At 46.5% G+C, this 22,388-nt stretch overlaps 1 protein-coding gene across 1 annotated transcript; it reads left to right on the forward strand.

Annotated features, from left to right (window-relative positions):
* The first annotated feature begins 1,142 nt into the window (after positions 1 to 1,142).
* Positions 1,143 to 1,980, forward strand: LOC125549392 (alpha-amylase/subtilisin inhibitor-like). The gene has a single exon (XM_048712821.2). The coding sequence runs from the start codon at positions 1,145 to 1,147 to the stop codon at positions 1,904 to 1,906; it is 762 nt and encodes a 253-aa protein (XP_048568778.2). The 5' UTR covers positions 1,143 to 1,144; the 3' UTR covers positions 1,907 to 1,980.
* The last annotated feature ends 20,408 nt before the right edge of the window (positions 1,981 to 22,388 follow it).

The raw sequence follows: 22,388 nt of genomic DNA on the forward strand, positions 1-22,388 counted from the left end.
CAACCTCCAATTGCTGCCGTGGTCCTTTCAGCAAAAGTATTCATTAATAAATGAAGAATTGTATGTCCACCTACTACCTACAGAACAAAGAACAAAATTAGACATCAATTTTTTTAAAATAAAATGGAGCATTGTATATCTTTGTAGTACATAATAAATCAAAAAATAACATCCATGACATTAATTAGGTCGATCAGCAGAAAATAATGAGGCAGAAAGCAAATCTATATCATTAAATGAGATCCACCTGGTCACATAGTTCTTTAGATTTTTTTATATACATAATTCTTTATTGATAATACTTATCATTTATAAATGCAGGATTGTATTTCCAGCTATCTATCTGCAGAATAAAGACAAAATATTTCGTTAATAAGTGGAGCATTGTATATATGCCCACCTATGCAAAAAAACTAATCCTGCTTATTAACGAAATCTATAAAACTAATGAGGATAATCTACAGAAAATAGTCTTGCTGGAAGAGCCAAACATATAACTTTAAATGAGGTCCACCTGCAATCACATATTTCTTTAGATTTTTGATATACATAATCCTTGCTTGATAAAACTTATCATTAATAAACGGAGGATTGTATATTCAACTATCTATCTGCAGAATAAAGACAAAAGATTTCATTATTAAATGGAGCAATGTATATCTGCCTACCTATGCACACAAAACAAATTGATCCCAGAATAAAAAATCTATTACGAGTCCTATCGAAGAAAACATTGTGGCAGAAAGAACCGAACTTGGGACATTGAATCAGGTCAACCTACAATCACATAATACTTTCGATTCTCTATATACATAAATCTTTCTACATAAAACTTATCATTAATAAATGGACGATTGTACTGTATATCCAACTATCTATCCAAGGAATAAAGGAGAAAAAAATCATTAATAAATGAAGCATTGTATATCTCCCTACCTATGCACACACAATAAACTGATCGAAGAAAAAAAAACTATGACACTAATGAGGCTCGTATATAGTAATTGTTGTGGCAGAAAGAACAGAACCTAGGACATTGAATGAGATCCATCTACAATCTGGAAATACTATTCCGATCTATCCTTTTTAAATGCTAGAAATTACATGTTCCTCACCACACCATCTATATAATCCTACTATTTGGATGCCGACGGGCAGAACAACACAATCAGCTCAATTACGAGTTACTACTTTCATAGCCATGGAACACTTCTGTTTCTTGGTCATCCTCTCACTCTCTGGCTTGGCCATGGCCTTGCAGCTGACCAGCCCGTGCAACGCTGCGCAAGCTCAGCCGCAGCCGATCTACGACACAGATGGCCATGAGCTAACAGGCCACGACATGTACAACATCATGCCGGTGGACCGCAATTTGAGCGACCAATGCGTCTACGTTAGCTCATTACGGGACCCCAGATGTCGTATGCGTGCGATTCTGACACCGTGCAAGAAGTTTGGCAGGAATCCAGATGGGTATGTTTCGATCAAGCTGGCCGAGGGGAGCTCCAACTCCAGCAAGGAGGCGTCACCCCAGCTCTCGACCGACGTCGTGATCGAGTTTCCCGGCATAATCACCTGGTGCATGCATCGTCTCCAGTGGTACGTCCATGGAGGGATCACTAACCAGACGCACGTGACCGTCGGCCGCCCCAGAGGGATGGAGGGGTGCCAAGCGCCGGCAGGCACATGCAAGGAACAGAGTTTCCTATTCCGCGTCGAGAAGCACGGCACCGGGTACAAGCTGACGTCGTGCTTCCATGCGCCGTGCCGCGATCTTGTGCTGTTCGACTACGATGGACGCAGGTGGCTGACCGTAGAGAAAGATGGGCACGAGCCTCTGGTGGTCGTGTTCAAGAAGTTCCATCTCGCCAGCTTGCCTCCTGCGAGTGCTCCCCAACTAGGCTAGTGTCTATGCTACTATGTATGTGTACTTGCTTAACCGTTCAATGCGAGGAATAAATTTCTAGTGGAAGCATGAAACAGTCCTATTTTGCTGGTCGTCCGGTATCGCTAGCTTTCTTTTATCGGGTCATTTTAGTGCACCATGTATCAAAGTGTTTTGAGGCCTTGATTCGAACATCATGAGCTCACTCAGCTGACCTAAAGGACAGCCAGAGAAATACAGGAGCCCATCATCGAAAGCAGAAAATTAAGCCATGTGTGCATCATTCGATGCAGAGGCCGAGGGATATAGCCTCTTTAAAAAGAAAGTGATGCCGGACTAGAGATCGGCAAGCATGTCTTGAATATCAAGAAGCGGGGACTCTCAGGGCATCTCCAGCGGCGCCCCCAGGAAAGCCTCCTCAGGCGATTTTTTCGCGCCGGCGTCAAAAAAACGGCCCAGTCACGCCCCCAGGAGCCCGATTTTCGCCGGCCTGGGCCAAAAACAGCGCCGGCGGACCGAGGCCGAATCCGGCGCGCTGGGGGCGCCCGGGGGCGCCGGGGCGAACTGTTTTAGCGCGAAACAGCCGCGGGCCCGCCGCGTCAGCGACACGGCGCCTCGTCTTCCCCCAACGGTCTCGGTTCCCGCGGGGAATCAATGCCAAGGCTGCCGCCGGTCAGCGTTGCCACACTCGCCTGCACTCGCCTGTGCCCACACCAGCCCCGCCCCTCGTCGCCGCCAGCTCCTCCCTCTCCCTACCTCTCCCGAGCGACGCCGCCCAGCCCCTCCCTCTATCTCTCTACCTCTCCCGAGCCCGTCGCCATGGCGGAACGCTTCCCCGGAGACGAGGCGGCGGCCAACGGCTCCGGCCGCCGTTTGCTCCGCGAACAGGAGTCCTGGCTCCTGTTCCAGGAGAACATCCCGGCGCCGCCGGACATGCGCGCCGGGCCAACGGGGTGGAAACTCAGCGCCGGGGGAGTGCCCATTCCCCCGTTGCCCGACGCCGTGGCGAAACCGAAGTACTTCGCCGAGGAAGTCGAGGTTGTGCGCGCCTCCCTCACCGACGCCCAACTCTCCCTCCCCCAGTACGCCGCTGACAACCACGCGGCTTGGGCGGCGTATTTCGAGCGCCGCCAGCAGCAGCGCTTTGCGTCCACCAACGGCGCGCCGGTGGTCGGCGGCCGGCAGAACAGCGAGGGGCGCCACCTGTGGTGGGGCGTCCCCGGCCGCACACTCGAGGGCGTGCTGACGTACCTCGAGGGCGGCAACGACCCGTCGTTGGCGTACCCGGCGAGGGCGGCCGCTCCGGCGCAGCACCGACGCGCCGGGCCATGGGCGCCAAGGAGGTTTGGGTCCTCCTCCTCTTCTTCCTCCTCCCGATCTTCATCGCACTCCTCCGGCACTCCGGCCCTGCTCAGCGTCAAGGCCGAGCCCGCGGCGGAGACGCCGCTCGGTCGGCGCACTCGCAGCGCCGGCATCGTCATCAACGAGGGCGGCCGGCGCGCCTACTCGTCGGCTCCTCCTCCGCGCTTCGTCAAGCCAAAGACGGAGCCGGGGCTCGCGCCGGTGAAGACGGAGCCGGCCGCGCCGGTGACGACGAAGCTCGACAACGACAACGCGGCCCTGGAATGGGCGCGCAGGGACTCCATAGCGATGGAGAAGGAGCGCCTGGAGAAGGCGAAGGAGCGCCAGTGCACTACAAGAAATATGTCAACTTATGACCACCACTATTGGTCACTGAAAGGTCACAAATTTCCATTTACGACCTTTTTGTGACCAAAAACAGAAGGTCAAAAGCTGGCGGTCGTAAACTGACTATAGATACCTTTAACAAAAGGTCGTTGAACCCATGACCTTTTGTTTTGGTCACTGGCTATCTGCCCAGGCCACGTTGGATCCGACGTGGCAATCTGACGTGGCACAATTGCGACCAATTGAAAAGGTCAAAAATTATTATCGGCCCGGTCCATTTCGGTGCTTTAGATGGGCCGAGCCCATTAATTCAGCCTTTTTAATATATATATATATTTTTGTTAATTTTCGCTAGGTACATGGGCCTGGCCCAACAATTTGGCCTTTTTTGTTTTCTGAGCTTCTTCCATTTTTCTGGGCCTCGGCCTTTCTGCGGTCCATTTAATTTTTTAAATTTTTTAAGATGTTTCTCCTTTCATTTTTTGTCCAATATTGTTTGGGCTAAGGCCTCTTCTAGCCCATCAATATTTTCAGCCCACTAATTCAAAGGACTGGACAACAGAGAAACAATTCAGTTTTTTTCAGTTTTGCTATCAAAGCAACATTTGTTTCACTGTACAATCATACATCATTTCTTGCAGTTACATCATTTGAAGCAGCAACTAAAAGATTGTCATCTATAACAAATGACAGCCAGTCAAAAGAAAGATCACCATCACAGCTCCAGCGACTACTTATACACTACAACTTCCACTTATGTGCAAACCTACAAGAAGGCCATGCTTCCGATTAGATTTGGTTGCATCACTTCCAGTTTGCTAATGGCATGTCTCCAGCAGCACATCCCATAACCTACAAAGAGAACATAAACCAACATAAGAATTTGAAACTTTCGGTAAACGGTAAACTTTCGGTAAATTAGAAGTGAGGATATTGATTACAAGCAAGATGAAACGTAAACTATGTCCTATTGTATTGATGGATCCCAACTTGTTTAAACTAGAGCAGATTGTTCAACTTGTACAATCTAGCAGTCTAAAAAGAGAGAAAAATGTCCATTCTCGGTTCCACATTAATTAGAACAGAAATGAATGATACTAATATAAGCAAGAACTTACAACAAAGTATAGCTTAAATATAATGTTAGGCACTGATAAAGTTATGTGATTTTTATGTTACTTAATAGACACAAAATATGACTTCTGTCTCTGCTTGACTAATGAATCAGTACATCTTCAAGCAAAAAATTATGAAGATCACACTACAATGTCCCTAACAACGGTAGAAGCTCAAATGTGAGACAATATTTTGTAATATATAAGCCTTGGCTGCAATTTTCCGCTTAACATGTAGATAAAAATCAGACACTTATTGCTTATTTCATACTTAAATTTTTACTTTAAGTTTTGTTTGGATAATCTATATGCATAGGCACAGTCCTATACTTGTTTGGAAAGTTAAGATATTCATGTCAACAATTATATAGAGCCAAACAATCATCTAAGCATACATACAGAATCCAATCGGTTATATATGTACGCAGACATTAATTCCAAGTATCTAAACCCTGCTATACACACGATAGTACACAAACGATTTATCAACGATGCTAAATATCGTGTCGTTCCATTCAGGACATCAGCACTGTTCCACTGTTTGATATAAGTGGCTGCTGCATGTCGTGTGTATAGTACTATAGTTTCATCTTCAGACCAATCAACGCCAAGTTTCAAAGAAAATCTGATGATAAGTTGCACCAAGATTTAGCAAGGTGCATACCTCCAAGTGGATGAGCCAGCTCTGAGACCCACTCCTTGACCCTCTCCGCAGATGCTCTCGTCGAAGCATACTGCACCATAACAAGCACGAAAATTTAGAAAACACACCCCAATCCTGAAATTCAGTGAAGCACGAAAAGCAGCAGCAAACTAGACAATAGCACGCAGGCAGCGTTGCAAATAGCAAACCAAGTAATGTAATGTACACTACAGGAGAAACAAATAGCAAAGCGAGGCTTGACCTGGAAGGGATAGACGTGGGAGCCATCGAGGCCCTGGAACGCCCTCCGGATCTGCTCCAGCCTCCGCTCATGGTCATGCGAGGCAACAGAATTTAGTCAGAACAAACAAGCAAAGGGCGTTGAATATACACCAAGTACTCAACTTGTTCTTACTGAATTTAGGAGTCTGTTTTTATTCTTTTCTTATATGCAGTCTGAAGCTTAACTTGTTATAACTGAATTTAGTCAGAACAAACAAGCTAGGGCACTGCAGATCACGCACCTGAGATCAAGGGCGCTGTAGATCACGAATCAAAGCACATCTGGTCCAGTTCTCGGCACCACCTGCTCCTCCAATTGCTACAGAAACTAAGAGCAGAAAATCAACTCGCCTACTTCAGTACAAAGAAGAAGCAAACATGCAAGCAAGAAATACTGAAATAGTACTAGTGTGATCCACATCTCAGCATCTCACTTTCAGTTTAGTTGATCCGAATCGCAAACAATTAAAGAAGAAGCAAACATGCAAGCAAGAAATACTGAAGTGAAGTTTCAGTTTTAGAAACTGAATTTCTAAACCGATGAAGGAGGCAGCAGGCAGTAGCTGAGCAGCAAGAACCTGAAGTGAAGTTTCAGTTTTAGAAACTGAATTTGTATTTTGTGAGGAATCTAGAACTCAAATTTATCTCAGATCGTAACTTTATGTTATCAATTTAAGAGTAGGTCATTTATGCATGTCAAAATGTGAGCAGAATACTCATTGATGATCTGGGTTGTGTACCAAGGTGCTAGGGGTTGGCCCCTGTACTGAAATTGTATTTAAACTTCCTCTTTTCTACTAACAGAAAGAGCAATGCTCCTGTCAATATTTTGGAAAACAAATTTGAGAGCATATCATTGATGCTGTCCATTTGTGAGCATATCGGTGAATTGTAAATCATTATAAGACAGTGCATGGGGCAAATGAGATCAGTTAAACTACAACACTGAACCAACTAAACTGAATTTTGAGACCAGATTAATGAAACCATTGTAATAGAAATAATGTTTGAAGTATCTTTGCCGGTTCTCGGAAAGGCTATACAACCAAATTAGCACTGTAAATCCATCATAGATGGCCAACAATTTATCTACAAAATGCATCTAATTATAGAACTAGCAAGGAGTAGAGCAAAACTTCTATTAGGCTCTTTGTTGTGATGCATGATGTGTTCGGTTTGCTGTATTGATGCATTCCAGCGAACCTAAAAAGATGATTCTATTCTGATATGCTGTTAGGATCTTTGTAAAAAATCAATCCAACCCACATGAGGTTCAGTGCCAAAGTCTAACACCAGAGAAGCAATGGCCTATCCTAGTACTAGCAAATCAATCGAGCAGAGAGGAGGGGACGAGCTCACCTACGACCAGAGAGTAAGATCCATGGCTGATGCATCCCGAGCAGCAGCCATGGTCGAGCACCCCCTCCTCAGGCGCCATCCATCCTTGCCGCCCAGTCTATCTACAACATCCTCCTGCATACCTACAGTCAAAGAACAGAGCAGAAATTAGAGAGAGAGAGAGAGAGAGAGAGAGAGATAGGAGGGGATGGAGCTCGAGTACCCCATGGCCACCGGGCGGAGTAGCACCATCCAGGGGCTGAGCCGCGTGTGGGGGCGCGGCAAATGTCGGGGATGAGTCGCCAATGTCGCCGGAGCCGTGCTGACGATTGAGGCGCCGCCGCCCTAGCCACAGGGAGGGCTACGGGTCAGCGTTTGAGGCTGGGAGAGGCCGAGAGGTCTCTGAGATTCGCGCCATTGCCGTCCTGGTGGCCGGAGACATGGAGTGCTGCGCTGCCACCGCAAACCCTAAGCAAGCCATGCGCACGCCATGGTCCGGCCAGTTCGACGGAGCGCCGCGCATCGAAGCATGCACGCGCGCGCCGGCGAGCAAGCCAGCCGCGACGCTATTGTGGCTGGGCGTCAGTGCTGTTGTCTCCGTTGCGTGAGGAGAGGAGGTTGCTTGGTCCGGGGGAGAAGGGGCGGCAGTGGGTGGATGGATCTAAAGGGAGGAGGAGAAGAGGAGGTGGCGGCGGCGATGGATCCGATGGGAGGAGGAGACGGGGGAGAAGGGGCGGCAGCGGGTGGATGGATCTGAAAGGAGGAGGAGATGACGAGGTCGCGGCGGTGATGGATCTGATGGGAGGAGGAGACGGGGGAGAAGGGGCAGCTACTGGGTTGATCTGCCGCGCGTCGGCGTTGGGGTAGGAGGTCGCTGGCGGGGCTGGTGGAGCGGAGGTCGCGCCGGCGTTGGGATCGGGGGAGAGGAGGTCGCGGGAGGGAGGGGTTGGGGTCGTGGGAGGGAGGGAGAAAGGAAGGAGGCGGGGGGGGGGGTGGCTGGAAAATGTCCACAAGGACTAGGGTTTCGGCTTAGGTGGGCTTGGGGTGAGGACTGTTGTTGGATCCGCGAGCATCTGACGGTGTTCGATCCACGATCCGCGTGAAACGCCCACAGACCAATCAAAATGCAGCACACGGGTACAATGTCATGACCATTTAAATTGGTCGTAGTTGACTAAAAAATTGGTCACGGTTGATTAAAAATTCATTTTCCATTTTTCAAGTGCCGAAAATGAGTTTGTTGTGAAGGACCTACAATATATTTGTTGCAAAATTGGACCAAATCAATTTTCTAAAATATTTAAACATACTTAATGCACAATTGACAAAATGGTTGGGTGTCAAAAGTTTTGATCCACCTTTGGTGAAAAAGACAAATTTCCGCCGTTTCGGTTGGAAGCAGGTCAAATTTGAACTGCGGCTGCCTCAGAGTTTTCTATTTATTTTTTCCAAAAATCATTTCTAGGTACAAAAGTATCTATTTAATCAGAGAAACATCAAAAAAATTCCAAGATTCAACCACTAGCTAGGAACGGTCATTCCCGCTGTTTTGACTGCATTTTGAAACGGGCATAAAAATTCAAAAAAAATCAAAGAAATGGAAAACCTTCGCATTGTGTCATTATATGTGATCAAGTTACCAGGAAAATTAATAAACTTGTAATACGATAATTCTTTTAAAAAAGTGTCCTCAAAAATGAGCTATCATGCGTGAAGATTCATGGCTTTCAAGCCAAATGATCAATCTTATGGCCACATTCATGGCATAGTTTGTTCAAATGATCTCATATTATGCACAAGGGTGCATATTGGAATGGCAAACAATGTTGCCTAAGGGACTTTGTATTTTCTTTCCACGGAAAATTCATTTTCCATTTTCTGAGTGCCCGAATTGAGTTCTTTATGTGAAGGACCTACAGTATATTTGTTGCAAAATTGGACCAAATTAATTTTATAAAATACTAGGCCATATTTGATTCACAATTGACCAAATGGTTGGGTGTCAAATGCCTTGATCCACCTCTGGTGAAAAAGACAAATTCCCGCCGATTCAGGAGGAAGCAGGTCAAATTTCAACTGTACCTGCCTTGTAGTATTTTTTCCAAAAATCATTTCTAGGTACAAAAGTTTCTATTTAATCAGAGAAACATCAAAAAAATTCCAAGATTCAACCACTAGCTAGGAACGGTCATTCCCGCCGTTTTGACCGCATTTTGAAACGGGCATAAAAAATTCAAAAAAAAATCAAAAAAATGGAAAACCTTCGCATTGTGTCATTATATGTGATCAAGTTACCAGGAAAATTAATAAACTTGTAATACGACAATTCTTTTAAAAAAGTGTCCTCAAAAATGAGCTATCATGCGTGAAGATTCATGGCTTTCAAGCCAAATGATCAATCTTATGGCCACATTCATGGCATAGTTTGTTCAAATGATCTCATATTGTGCACAAGGGTGCATATTGGAATGGCAAACAATGTTGCCTAAGGAAGTTTTCATTTTCGTTGGACGAAAAAACCATTTTCCATTTTTCGAGTGCCCGAAAGGAGCTTTTTTGTGAACGAACTACCAAATAATTGTTGCAAAATTGGACCAAATCATTTTTATAAAATACTAGGCCATATTTAATGCACAATTGACAAAATGGTTGGGTGTAAAATTTTTTGATCCACCTCTCGTGAAAAAGACAAATTTCCGCCGATTCAGTAGGAAGCGGGTCAAATTTGAACTGCAGCTGCCTCATAGTTTGCTATTTATTTTTTCCAAAAATCATTTCTAGGTACATAAGGACCTATTTAATCATAAATACATGGTTTGGTGGCGATACATCGAGGTTTGGGCTGTGGCCGAGGGCCCCAACTCTAGAGCGCGTAAACTCGCATGCCCGTCGCGTGGTCACCACGTGACCATAATGTTTCCATGTGTTCTGGGCGACCTAGGCATGTCTAGTGTGTTGGGCACTCCCCAGGTTGGTGCTAGGAAGAAAATTACAACATAAGATTCTCACGAGGAGACCGATCGATGCTCAAACATGAATTAGCAGCCAAGTGTTTGATTAGCGGTACGGGAAATGCACATGGCCAATGGGCGTGAGTTTTGGCTGAGGATGATCATCTACTAAGGAGAATGTCTTCACAAAGGTTTAGCTCAAAAGGAGGATCCTAGGTGGTACTTGCTTTGCAAAGTACCACGCTGGACAAAAATATGAATGTTGAAGCTGGGCTCAAAATAATGAATTGAGTGTGCTGAAATTTTGTGGAGGATGGTTATTTGGGCATAGGAAAGCATTGTAGAAAATTGATACCATTTGGACATGCCAAAGTCGTACTTCCTTCACAATGCTCTTCTATGGACAGAAACTTGGGAAAACTAGTGAGAGAGATTGGATGAATGAAATGAGCTCAAAATTGGTGTAGGTAAGTTACTTAGGTATGGTCATTCGCTGGTAAATTTTCAGATCATTTGGGTAAGCCTAGCTAGTACTTACTTCACAAAGCTTCTCTCGAGGTAGAAACTTTAGAAATTTCCCAAGAAAGATTTACTAGGAAAATTGAGCTGAATATTATCATGTGGCAATGATTTGGGTATGGAAGAGTGCCCGGAAAGTTTAAGGGTAATAGGAGGGGTCTATATAACACTTGCTTTGCAACGTGCCAATTTGGCCATAAAATATAAATTGAACCTGGGCTCACATAGATGATTTGACTGAGCTGCAATTTGGAGGAGGGTGATAATTTGGGCATATGAAGGAACTGTATAAATTTCATATCATTTAGAGATATAAAAAAGGTACTTCCTTCACAATGCTTCTAGGTGGACAAAAACTTTGGAAATTTGCCGAGGAAGATTTGCTAGGAAAATGGAGCTAAATTTTGTCATGTGGTAATGATTTGTATAGGAAAGAGTGCCCAAAAATTCCGAGGGCAATCAAGAATATATAAATAGCACTTCCTTCATAAAGTGTTGTTGTGAACAGAATAGGAAAATGAATATTGTTGAATTAGTTTTGAACTAGACAAGGAAGGATTTTTACATATTTGATGAAGATATGCCCCAAAGAATTTATGAGATTTTTTTGGGAATTTTGGGAATGATAGAAATATAGGTTGCTTCACAACCTAGGGCAAAATCTGCCACATGGACATGACACATAGGCAAAACTGTTGAGATGGCGCCTAGTCATCACAACCCACCACAATCTACAAGGCTATGACCATATATATTAGTCATTAACAACTAGAAATAAGGAAGCGGACTAGCACTGTTTGCTTTGTGACCATTTCGTGTAAGGAAATTACGATCTTTCTGACCAAAATGGTCGCAATGGTTTAGGGTTTGGAGCCCCCTGAACAGCTTTTGACCAATTGGTCTAAAATGGTCATAAATTTATGACCAATTCTTCGAGGGTCACTGACAGAAGGTCATAAGTTGACATATTTATTGTAGTGGTGCGCCGCCCTGCTTTGCTTCGCGGAGCGTCGACGCGGCCGCGACGAAGGCGGAGTCGTCGTCATCTGCGACAGCGACGACGACGACGAGATGCGCCGCCACTAGTCTGCCATGGCGACGCCGGGCAGGGATCCAGCAGGGGCGCCCGCGTCGAGGAGGAGAAGGCCGACGACGACGATGGCGGCGACGGCGGCGACTTCAGCCAGTTTTTCCTTTAGATTAGTTTATGTATACGTGCTATGTAATGAAAATCCACGAACTTCGCCGAAATGTGCCGAAATTTATCGTGTTTGGCCTAAATTTATCGTGATTGCCCGAAATTTATCGTGTTTAAGCCGAACTTCGCCGAACTTCTTTTATTTTAAAAAGTGCCTGGGGGCGGCCCTAGGGCCGGCGGTTGGGGACCAACTCGCCCCCAGGCCCAATTTTTGCGCTGGCTCACCCCCAGGCGGCGATTTTAGGCGCCCCCTAGGGGGCCAACGGCTGGAGATGCCCTCAGATGCACGCAATGCAAACGTTGCTGAGGCTGAGCGCTTGTTACACTCATTCAGAGTATCAGGGTGCTCACTTTTGCACTCATTCGGTGAACTCGTGAACTGCATGCATTTATGCACGCGAGCGAAACCCATGTTTCTTATCATTTTTGTTAAATTTTAGTTGACTCATTTTGGATTGGTGTTTAGTCAAATTTTGGATTGTACGCTCCCTTTTTTTCTTGGGAAACATCCCAAATCGGGCGACCAGCCTACGTGTTTGCATCGGTCGCGCGATGTCCACATGAGTCCCATAAGACCAACCTGAAGCGGTCGTACACTTTCCCTTCCTATCTCTTCCACGGTTTCAGATGTTTCTTGTTCGTTCCCCATCTCTGAAGCCAGCGACGACCATCCACGCCTCTCCTCAGATACATCGTCCTACTACTCTGGCTAGCTCCTCCGCCACTCTAATCTCTCCTCCTCGAGATCGTCCATTCTCCACGCCTCCTTCCTACACAGAAGCCCTCTCCTTGGTTTGCGCACACCGTGCTGCGTGCAGTCACCTTCGTGGCAAATAGCGAGCTGGGGGCGACACTAGGGTTGCGACCGGTGTCCGAGTTGATACAACTGTAGTCGCATAACCGCACTGCTACGACCTCGACATCATGTTGCTACAACTAGTGAGCGGCCGTGCTAGAACCGGCGCATGGCAATACTGTTGGGGAACGTTGCATGCGATTTCAAAAGTTTTCCTACGATCACACAAGATCTATTTAGAAGATGCATAGCAACGAGAAGGGCAGAGTGTGTCCACATACCCTCGTAGAACAAAAACGGAAGCGTTAGGTTAACGCGGTTGATGTAGTCGAACATCTTCGTGATCCAGCCGATCAAGCACCGAACATACGACACCTCCGAGTTCAGCACACGTTCAGCTCGATGACGTCCCTCGAACTCTTGATCCAGCAAAGTGTTGAGAGAGAGGTTTCGTCAGCACGAAGGCGTGATGACGGTGATGGTGATGTGATCCGCGCAGGGATTCGCCTAAGCACTACGACAATATGACCAGAGGAGTAAACTGTGGAAGGGGGCACCACACGCGGCTAAAAGAACAATTGATGTGATTTGGGGTGCCCCCTGCCCCCGTATATAAATGAGGAGGGGAGGAGGGTGGCCTAAGGGGGCGCGCCATGCGCAGGAAACCAACTAGGACTCCTAGTCCAAGTCGGCCCCCATCCTTCTTTCGGAGGGGGAAAGGGGGAAGGAAAGGGGGGCCGCCCCCCCTTTCCCTTGTCCAATTCAGACAGCCCATTGGGGGGGGGGGGGAGGGCGCGCCACCCCTTGTGGGCTCTCCTCTCTCTCCCCTATGGCCCATGTTGGCCCATTACTTTCCCGTGGGGTTCCGGTAACCTCCCGATACTCCGAAAAATATCGGGAACGCTCCGGAACTATTCCGGTGTCCGAATACCATCGTCCAATATATCAATATTTACCTCTCGACCATTTCAAGACACCTCATCATGTCTGTGATCTCATCCGGGGATCTGAATAATCTTCGGTCACCAAAACACATAATTCATAATACAAATCGTCATCGAACGATAAGTGTGCGGACCCTACGGGTTTGAGAACTATGTAGACATGACAGAGATACATCTCCGATCAATAACCAACATCGGAACCTGGATGCTCATATTGGTTCCTACATATTGTACGAAGATGTTTATCGGTCAAACCGCAATGACAACATATGTCATTTCCTTTGTCATCGGTATGTTACTTGCCCGAGATTCGATCGTCGGTATCTTCATACCTAGTTCAATCTCGTTACCGGCAAGTCTCTTTATTCATTCCATAATGCATCATCCCGTAACTAACTCATTAGTCACTTTGCTTGCAAGGCTAATCATGATGTGCATTACCGAGAGGGCCCAGTGATACCTCTCTGATACTCTGAGTGACAAATCCTAATCTCGATCTGTGCACACCCAACAAACACCTTCGGAGACACCTGTAGAGCATCTTTATAATCAACCAGTTAGGTTGTGGCGTTTGATAGTACACAAGGTGTTCCTTCGGTATTCGGGAGTTGCATAATCTCATAGTCAAAGGAATATGTATAAGTCATGAAGAAAGCAATATAAATAAAACTTAACGATCATTATGTTAAGCCAACGGATGGGTCTTGTCCATCACATCATTCTCCTAATGTGATCCCATCATCCGTATGTATTTCGCAAATCTCTATGTCTCCCTCCTTGACTTGATTGCGGATGGAGTTGAAGCGTCTCTTGATGTGTTTGGTTCTTTTGTGAAATCTGGATTCCCTCGCTAAGGCAATTGCTCCAGTATTGTCACAAAAGATTTTCATTGGATCTGATGCACTAGGTATTACACCTAGATCGGATATGAACTCCTTCATCAAGACTCCTTCATTTGCTGCTTCCGAAGCAGCTATGTACTCCGCTTCACACGTAGATCCCACCACGACGCTCTACTTGGAACTGCACCAACTGACAGCTCCAACGTTCAATATAAATACGTATCCGGTTTGCGACTTAGAGTCATCCGGATCAGTGTCAAAGCTAGCATCCATGTAACCATTTACAACAAGCTCTTTGTCACCTCCATAAACAAGAAACATATCCTTAGTGCTTTTCAGGTATTTCTGGATGTTCTTGACCGCTGTCCAGTGATCCACTCCGGGATTACTTTGGTACCTCCCTACTAAACGTATAGCAAGGCACACATCAGGTCTGGTACACAACATTGCATACATGATAGAACATATGGCTGATGTAATGCCCTCGATGCGGCTATAGCTCCCACGTGTCGAGGCACGACTTAGAGACATAACCGCATTGAAAGCAATGTCACAAGTTAGGCAAATCATCACAACATCCCATGTAATATATATAATAAAGGGGAGAATACATAGTTGGCTTACACTCGCCACGTCACATCAAAGTACATAAATAACATCCATCATTCAAACACTCATGGACCGACTATGGCGCCAAAATAGAAAAGAACCCAACATGCGACAAGGCCCTGAATCGAACCCCAACTAGGCACCACTACTGATCATCAGGAAAAGACACGTAGTAACGCTGAGAGTCCTCGTCGAACTCCCACTTGAGCTCATACTGGTCACCTAGAGCGGAAACACCTGGACCTGCATCTAGAGTTATAGTATCTTTGAGCCACAGGGACTCAGCAATCTCGCACCCTCGCGATCAAGACTATTTAAGCTTATAGGAAGGATAGGCAAATATAAGTGAAGCTGCAGCAAGCGACTAGCATATATGGTGGCTAACTTATATGCAAAAAAGAGCGAGAAGAGGAGGCAAAGCGCGAGCGAGAATCTAGAAGAACAACCTGCGCAAGCATAACTCCAACACCGTGTCCACTTCCCGGACTCCGCCGAGAAGGGGCCATCACGGTAACACACACGGTTGATTCATTTTAATTAAGTTTAATTCAAGTTATCTACAACCGGACATTAACAAATTCCCATCTGCCCATAACCGCGGGCACGGCTTTCGAAAGTTCAATCCCTGCAGGGGAGTCCCAACTTAGCCCATGACAAGCTCTCATGGTCAACGAAGGAATAGACCTCCACCCAAGACACACCGATCAGACTCGGTATCCCGGTACAACAAGACGATTCGACAGGTTAAAACTAAACCAGCAACACCGCCCGAATGTGCCGACAAATCCCGATAGGAGCTGCACATATCTCTTTCTCAGGGCACACTCAGATTGTCCAAACTTCCGGTAGGCCAGCCCAGAGTTGCCCCTGGTAGCCACCGGCGGCTGACAGTTTGGACCAACACTCAGATGAGCACTGACCCGGGGGGGTTTAAATAAGATGACCCTCGGGCTCCGGAAACCCAAGGAAAAAAGAGGCTAGGTGGAAAATGGTAAAACCAATGTTGGGCATTGCTGGAAAAGCTTTAATCAAGGCGAACTATCAAGGGGTTCCCATTATAGCCCAACCGCGTGAGGGACGCAAAATCCGGTAACATAACACCGATATGACGGAAACTAGGGCGGCAAGAGTGGAACAAAACACTAGGCGAGAGGCCGAGCCTTCCACCCTTTACCAAGTATATAGATGCATTAAGATAACATAGCAATATAATGATATCCCAACAAGTAAATAAATGTTTCAACAAGGAACGGCTCCAATCTTCACCTGCAACTAGCAACGCTATAAGAGGGGCTGAGCAAAGCGGTAACATAGCCAATCAACGGTTTGCTAGGACATGGTGGGTTAGAGGTTCAACATGGCAATTGGGAGGCTGACAAGCAAAAGGTAGGCATCGTAGCATTGGCATAGCAAAAGAGCGAAGCAAACTAGCATAGCAAAGATAGTAGTGATTTCGAGGGTATGATCATCTTGCCTACAAAGCTGTCAGAGTTGACTGGATCCTCAAAAGCAAACTCAACGGGCTCCTAGTTAGCGAACTCGTCTCCCGGCTCTACCCAAACAACACAAACAAGCAACAAGGATACAATCAACCACGTGCAAACTCAAACAATAAGATGCAATGATGGTATGCTATGCGGGATGTGATGCGGGATGCAAAATGTAAGATATGACAGAAAATGCATGAACCTGGCCTCAACTTAGAAAACCAAGTGGGCCACTGGAAAGATGGGATGAAATCGCTTGAAAACGATATAAAGATCATCGGAATCGGAGTTACGGTTTGGAAATGGCAAGCGATTTAAGAATGACACCAGTCTGTGATTTACAGCAAGTAGGCATCTAAATGCAACGAAATGAAGATGCTACAGCCACCAAACATGGAACAAAATACATGGCAGGGATGCACACAAGATGCTTAACAAAAGACTAGCACTGAGCCACGGCCAATTCATCCATTATGAGGTTCAAACAAGCATGGCAAAAACGCAAATGCAAAACAGATTTCAGACTTAGTGAAATTAACACTAGTCTGAAATTTCAGATCATGAAGCCCTCTTCGGAGCAGCAAAACAACATGATACATGACCTGATTATGACAAGGAAGAACCTGGCATGGAGCTACTCAACAAGCTTAACAAAATACCCAAAGTGACCTGGGGCCAAAAGGGCTCACAAAATATACTAACAAGCACACGAACATAGCTAAAACACAATCAGTTTTCAGACTTAGTGAACACTGAGACATGCTGAAATATAACTCACGAAGGCATGTAAACGTGCTCGATGCACTCACCACGGTGCAAGTCATGACAAGGCAAGCATATATCCATAAAGAAGGCATAAAATTCTAGCTAGACATGGCAAGAACAATGGCATAGCATGCACGGATCAACTACAATAGCATCGGCAAAATCGCAAATACTTTGACGATCTGCCCAGATTCATAGCGAAGAAAAACTAGAGCTCGATTGACTCAAGCTAGGGTGCTCCATAATTGCAAGTAAAGACATGGATGGATAGAGCATAACAAGATTAACAAAAGTCCTTTACTGATCATCCTCAAAAGAGGCACGGATCATTAGGAAACAGCAAGAACATAATGCATCATGAACTAAATAATCCCAGACTTAGTGAAAACAACTAAGTCCCTGAAAACAGATTTACCGGGTTGCACCTCCGAAAACATATGAAGGACTCACATCCGAAAACAACAAGTCACCACACACATCCGAAAAATGCATGGGTTGCACCTCTGGAAAGATAACAAGATGCTTAACAAAACATATGAAGGACTCACACGCATATCATGCACACAGCAATCATGGCAAAAATGACAAAAGTCTAAGATGAACTAGCAGATCAGACAATTAACTCACGAAGCCTCCTTCTAGCAGCATTTCGGGCATCAAGATGAACTCAAATGAAAATGATGCAATGGAATGAAATGATATACTCATCGAGGCGAACATTTTGATATACTATATGTCCAAAACGGAGCTACGGATGCGGAGATATGGCAGGTCAAAGTATGCACAAAAAATTAGGGTTAGGGACGAAAAAGTCAACCGATCCTCTCAGATCTAGATCTGAGAGCACTGTTGACGCACGGATTCTGAGGTCGCCGGAGTCGAGGTCGTGCTCGCCGGAGCTCTTGCCGGAGCTCGTCGTTGCCGGGGAAGGAGAGGAAGAAGCCGGGGGAAGGAGAGGAGGAGGCCGGCCTTGGCGCGGCTCCCGAGGATGGCGGCGGTGGCGCGGGGCTGGCTCGGGCGGTGGCCGGGGCGGCGGTCGCCGGCCGACGTCGGGGCGCGGGCTCCGGCGTGGAGCCGCGGTGGCGTGGGCAGCGGAGGACGGCGGCGCGGGCGGTAGAAGACGGCGGCGCGGGGCGGCCCGCGGTGGCGGCGGAGATGGGCTCGCGGGGGCCCCTCCTAGGCCTCCCGGGCCGGCGGCAGCGGCGAGCTGGGAGCCGGGCGCGGCGAATGCGGCGCTGACACGTGGCGGTGGCGGGGCTGGGTGGACGTTGTCCGGTCCGCGCCGGACACGTCCGTCGGTGCGGGGTGGTTTTAGGGTTTCGGGGAGAGGGAGAGATCCGAATTCGGGGGGTGTCTATTTATAGGCATAAGTGGAGCTAGGAGAGTCCAAATGAGGTGCGGTTTTCGGCCACGCGATCGTGATCGAACGCTCTAGATGATGGAGCAGAGTTTTGTGGGTTTTGGGCCAAATTGGAGGGGTGTTGGGCTGCAACACACACGAGGCCTTTCCGGTCCCTCGGTTAACCGTTGGGGTATCAAACGAAGTCCAAATGATACGAAACTTGACAGGCGGTCTACCGATAGTAAACCAAGGCCGCTTGGCAAGTCTCAGTCCAATCCGGAAATGTTTAATCCCCACACACGAAAGAAAGCTAGAAATGACCACCGGAGGAGAACGAAGCGCCGGAATGCAAAACGGACAACGGGGAAAATGCTTGAATGCATGAGATGAACACGTATGCGAATGCAATGCACATGATGACATGATATGAGATGCATGAAAACGAAAACAACACACGGAGACAAAGACCCGAACCCGAGAAATAAATATAACTTAACGCCGGAAACGGCAAGAGTTGGATTACAAATTGGGAAAGTTATATCCGGGGCGTTACAACACTCCACCACTACGAAAAGATCTCGTCCCGAGATCTAGGACTGAAAGAACGCCGGGTACTCAGAACGGAGGTGATCCTCGCGTTCCCAGGTAGCTTCACGGTCGGAATGGTGTGACGTTTGACTTTGAGAAATTTGATTGACTTGTTGCGAGTCTTTCGTTCAGTCTCTTCAAGAATGGCAACTGGGTGCTCACGATAAGAGAGATCTTCTTGGAGCTCAATGTCCTCGAAGTTGACTGTGCGGTCAGGCGTCTTGAAGCATTTTCGAAGCTGAGAGACATGGAACACGTCATGAACATTTGCAAAGTTTGAAGGAAGCTCGAGTTGATAGGCGAGGTCGCCTCTCTTGCTAACAATCTTGAAAGGTCCCACGTATCTAGGGGCAAGCTTCCCTTTGATACCGAAGCGACGAGTACCTTTCATAGGAGAGACGCGGAGGTAAACATGATCTCCGATCTCGAAAGCCAAATCACGGTGCTTACTATCATAGTAGCTCTTCTGGCGGGATTGGGCTGCTTTGAGGTTATCACGAATGAGTTTGCACATTTCTTCTGCCTCTGTGATTAAGTCATTACCCAGCAGCTGACGTTCACCGATTTCAGACCAGTTGAGAGGGGTACGGCACTTCCTGCCATACAGAATTTCAAATGGGGCCTTGCCCGAACTTGCTTGAAAACTGTTGTTATAGGAGAATTCAGCATAAGGAAGACAATCCTCCCACTTCATGCCGAAGGAGATCACACAAGCCCTGAGCATATCTTCAAGAATCTGGTTGACACGCTCGACTTGAGCGCTTGTTTGAGGATGGAAAGCAGTGCTGAAACGGATGTTAGTGCCCATGGCCTTCTGAAAAGAATCCCAAAACTTGGAGGTAAAGATGCTGCCACGGTCTGAAGATATCACTTGAGGAATACCGTGCAGAGAGACAATTCGAGAGGTATAGAGTTCCGCCAATTGAGCTATAGTGATCGACTCTTTGATAGGCAGAAAGTGAGCCACTTTGGTGAGCTTGTCGATGACAACGAATATAGCATCATTGCCACGCTTGGACTTTGGAAACCCAGTCACGAAGTCCATTTCAATGTGATCAAACTTCCATTCTGGAATGGCAAGAGGTTGGCGGAGACCTGCTGGCCTTTGGTGTTCTGCCTTCACTCTTCTGCAGACATCACATTCATTCACGAATTGAGCGATCTCGCGCTTCATTCGAGTCCACCAATAGGCTTGCTTGAGATCCTGATACATCTTCGTGCTCCCAGGGTGGATGGAAAGGAGAGAATTGTGAGCCTCATTCATGATCACTTTACGGAGGTCACCTTTGGGTACAACAATTCGATCCTCTAAGAAGAGAGTGTCCTTGTCATCAAGGCGGTCGCACTTGTACTTGGACTGACTCTTAGCAATCCCAATCTTCACCTTTTTCACCATAGCATCAAGAAGCTGGGCTTGGCGAATCTGGTCTTCTAAGGTAGGAGAGACTTGAAGGTTGGCGAGGAAACCTTGAGGAACAACTTGCAGATTCAGTTTGCGGAAAGCTTCACAAAGCTCGGGTTGATAAGGCTTAAGAATCAGACTGTTGCAATACGCTTTCCTGCTCAAAGCGTCAGCGATCACATTGGCCTTGCCTGGAGTATACTCCATACTCGGATTATACTCTTGAATCATTTCGACCCATCGAGTTTGCCTGAGGTTGAGATTAGGCTGAGTAAAGATGTACTTGAGACTCTTGTGATCAGTGAAAATGTCCACTTTTCTTCCCAATAGAAGATGTCTCCAAGTCAATAGAGCATGCACAACTGCCGCCAACTCGAGATCATGAGTGGGGTAGTTCTTCTCGTTAGGCTTCAGCTCGCGAGAGGTGTAAGCAACAACTTTCTTCTCTTGCATCAAAACTGCACCAAGACCTTAGAGAGAGGCATCACAAAAGACCTCGTACGGTTTGGATTCATCAGCTGGAGTCAGAACTGGAGCAGTGATCAACTTCTCTTTCAAAGTGTTGGAAGCAATATCACACTCCGGAGACCAAACGTACTTGACGTGCTTCTGAAGAAGATTTGAGAGAGGCTTTGAGATCTTAGAAAAGTTTTCAACGAATCTTCGGCAATAGTTTGCGAGACCGAGGAAACTACGGAGTTGCTTCATGTTCTGAGGAGGTTCCCAATTAACAATTGCAGACACCTTCTCAGGATTGACGGCAATGCCCTTGGCAGAGATGATATGACCAAGATAAAGAACCTCATCGAGCCAAAATTCACACTTGGAGAACTTGGCATAGAATTGATGTTCCCTGAGCTTATCAAGAACCAAACGCAAGTGCTTGTCATGATCTTCCTTGTTCTTGGAGAAAACCAGAATGTCGTCGAGATAGACCAAAACGAAGTCATTGGTGTAGGCATTGAAGATGAAGTTCATCATGCGAGAGAACGTCGGAGGAGCGTTGACGAGGCCAAAAGACATGACAGTGTATTCATATGAGCCAAAGCTTGTCCTGAAGGCCGTCTTGGGAATATCTTGCTCACGGATACGAATCTCATGATAACCCATACGGAGATCAAGCTTGGAGAATACTTGAGCACCTTTGAGTTGTTCGAACAGCTCATTGATGTTGGGAAGTGGGTACTTGTTTTTGATGGTCTTCTTGTTCAATGGACGGTAATCAACACAAAGTCGGTCCGATCCATCTTTCTTCTTCAAAAAAAGAACACCACAACCCCATGGAGAAGAACTAGGCCGGATGAGACCCATTCTTTCTTGCTCATCGAGTTGTTTCTTCAGCTCCTTCAACTCTTCAGGTCCGAGCTTGTAAGGACATTTGCACACAGGTTCCGTGCCAGGCTCAAGATCAATAACGAATTCAACTGGCCGGTGCGGAGGCATTCCTGGGAGCTCTTCTGGAAAGATGTCTTGATATTCGCAAACGACTGGAATTTGCGAGATAGCATCCAGTTCACCCTTCTCATTGAGAGAAAACAGACGAACGGTATTATCCCGAGCGGCAAAGACAATAACTTCCTCAGACGAATGAGTCAATTGAATCTTCCTGGCTGCACAATCAAGCTGAGCCTTGTGCTTAGAAAGCCAATCCATTCCGAGAATAAGATCAATATCGGAGTTACCAAGAACCATTGGAGAAGAGAGAAACTTGTAGTCGCCCAAAGTGATAGTAACATCCGGAACGCATACTCAAGATGTCAACATACGGATCGGAGAGTCAATAGACAACGGTCTCGGCAACATTTGAGTAACAAAATCATGCTTGGAAGCAAAAGGTCTCGAGATGAAACAATGCGATGCACCAGTATGAAAAGTAACTTTTGCAGGAATGTCATTAACAGGAAGGTTACCCATGATGACATCTGAAGAATCCTCTGCCTGAGCTGCATTCACCATATTGACCTTGGCATGCTTGGGATTATGCTTGACCATA

This window comes from Triticum urartu, chromosome 3A (assembly GCF_056163025.1).
Source record: "Triticum urartu cultivar PI428250 chromosome 3A, HENAU_Tu73, whole genome shotgun sequence".
Lineage (NCBI taxonomy): Eukaryota > Viridiplantae > Streptophyta > Magnoliopsida > Poales > Poaceae > Triticum > Triticum urartu.

Excerpts from the sequence above, each read along its gene's own strand:
- LOC125549392 (XM_048712821.2), top strand. The coding sequence starts at position 1,145 with ATGCCGACGGGCAGAACAACACAATCAGCTCAATTACGAGTTACTACT.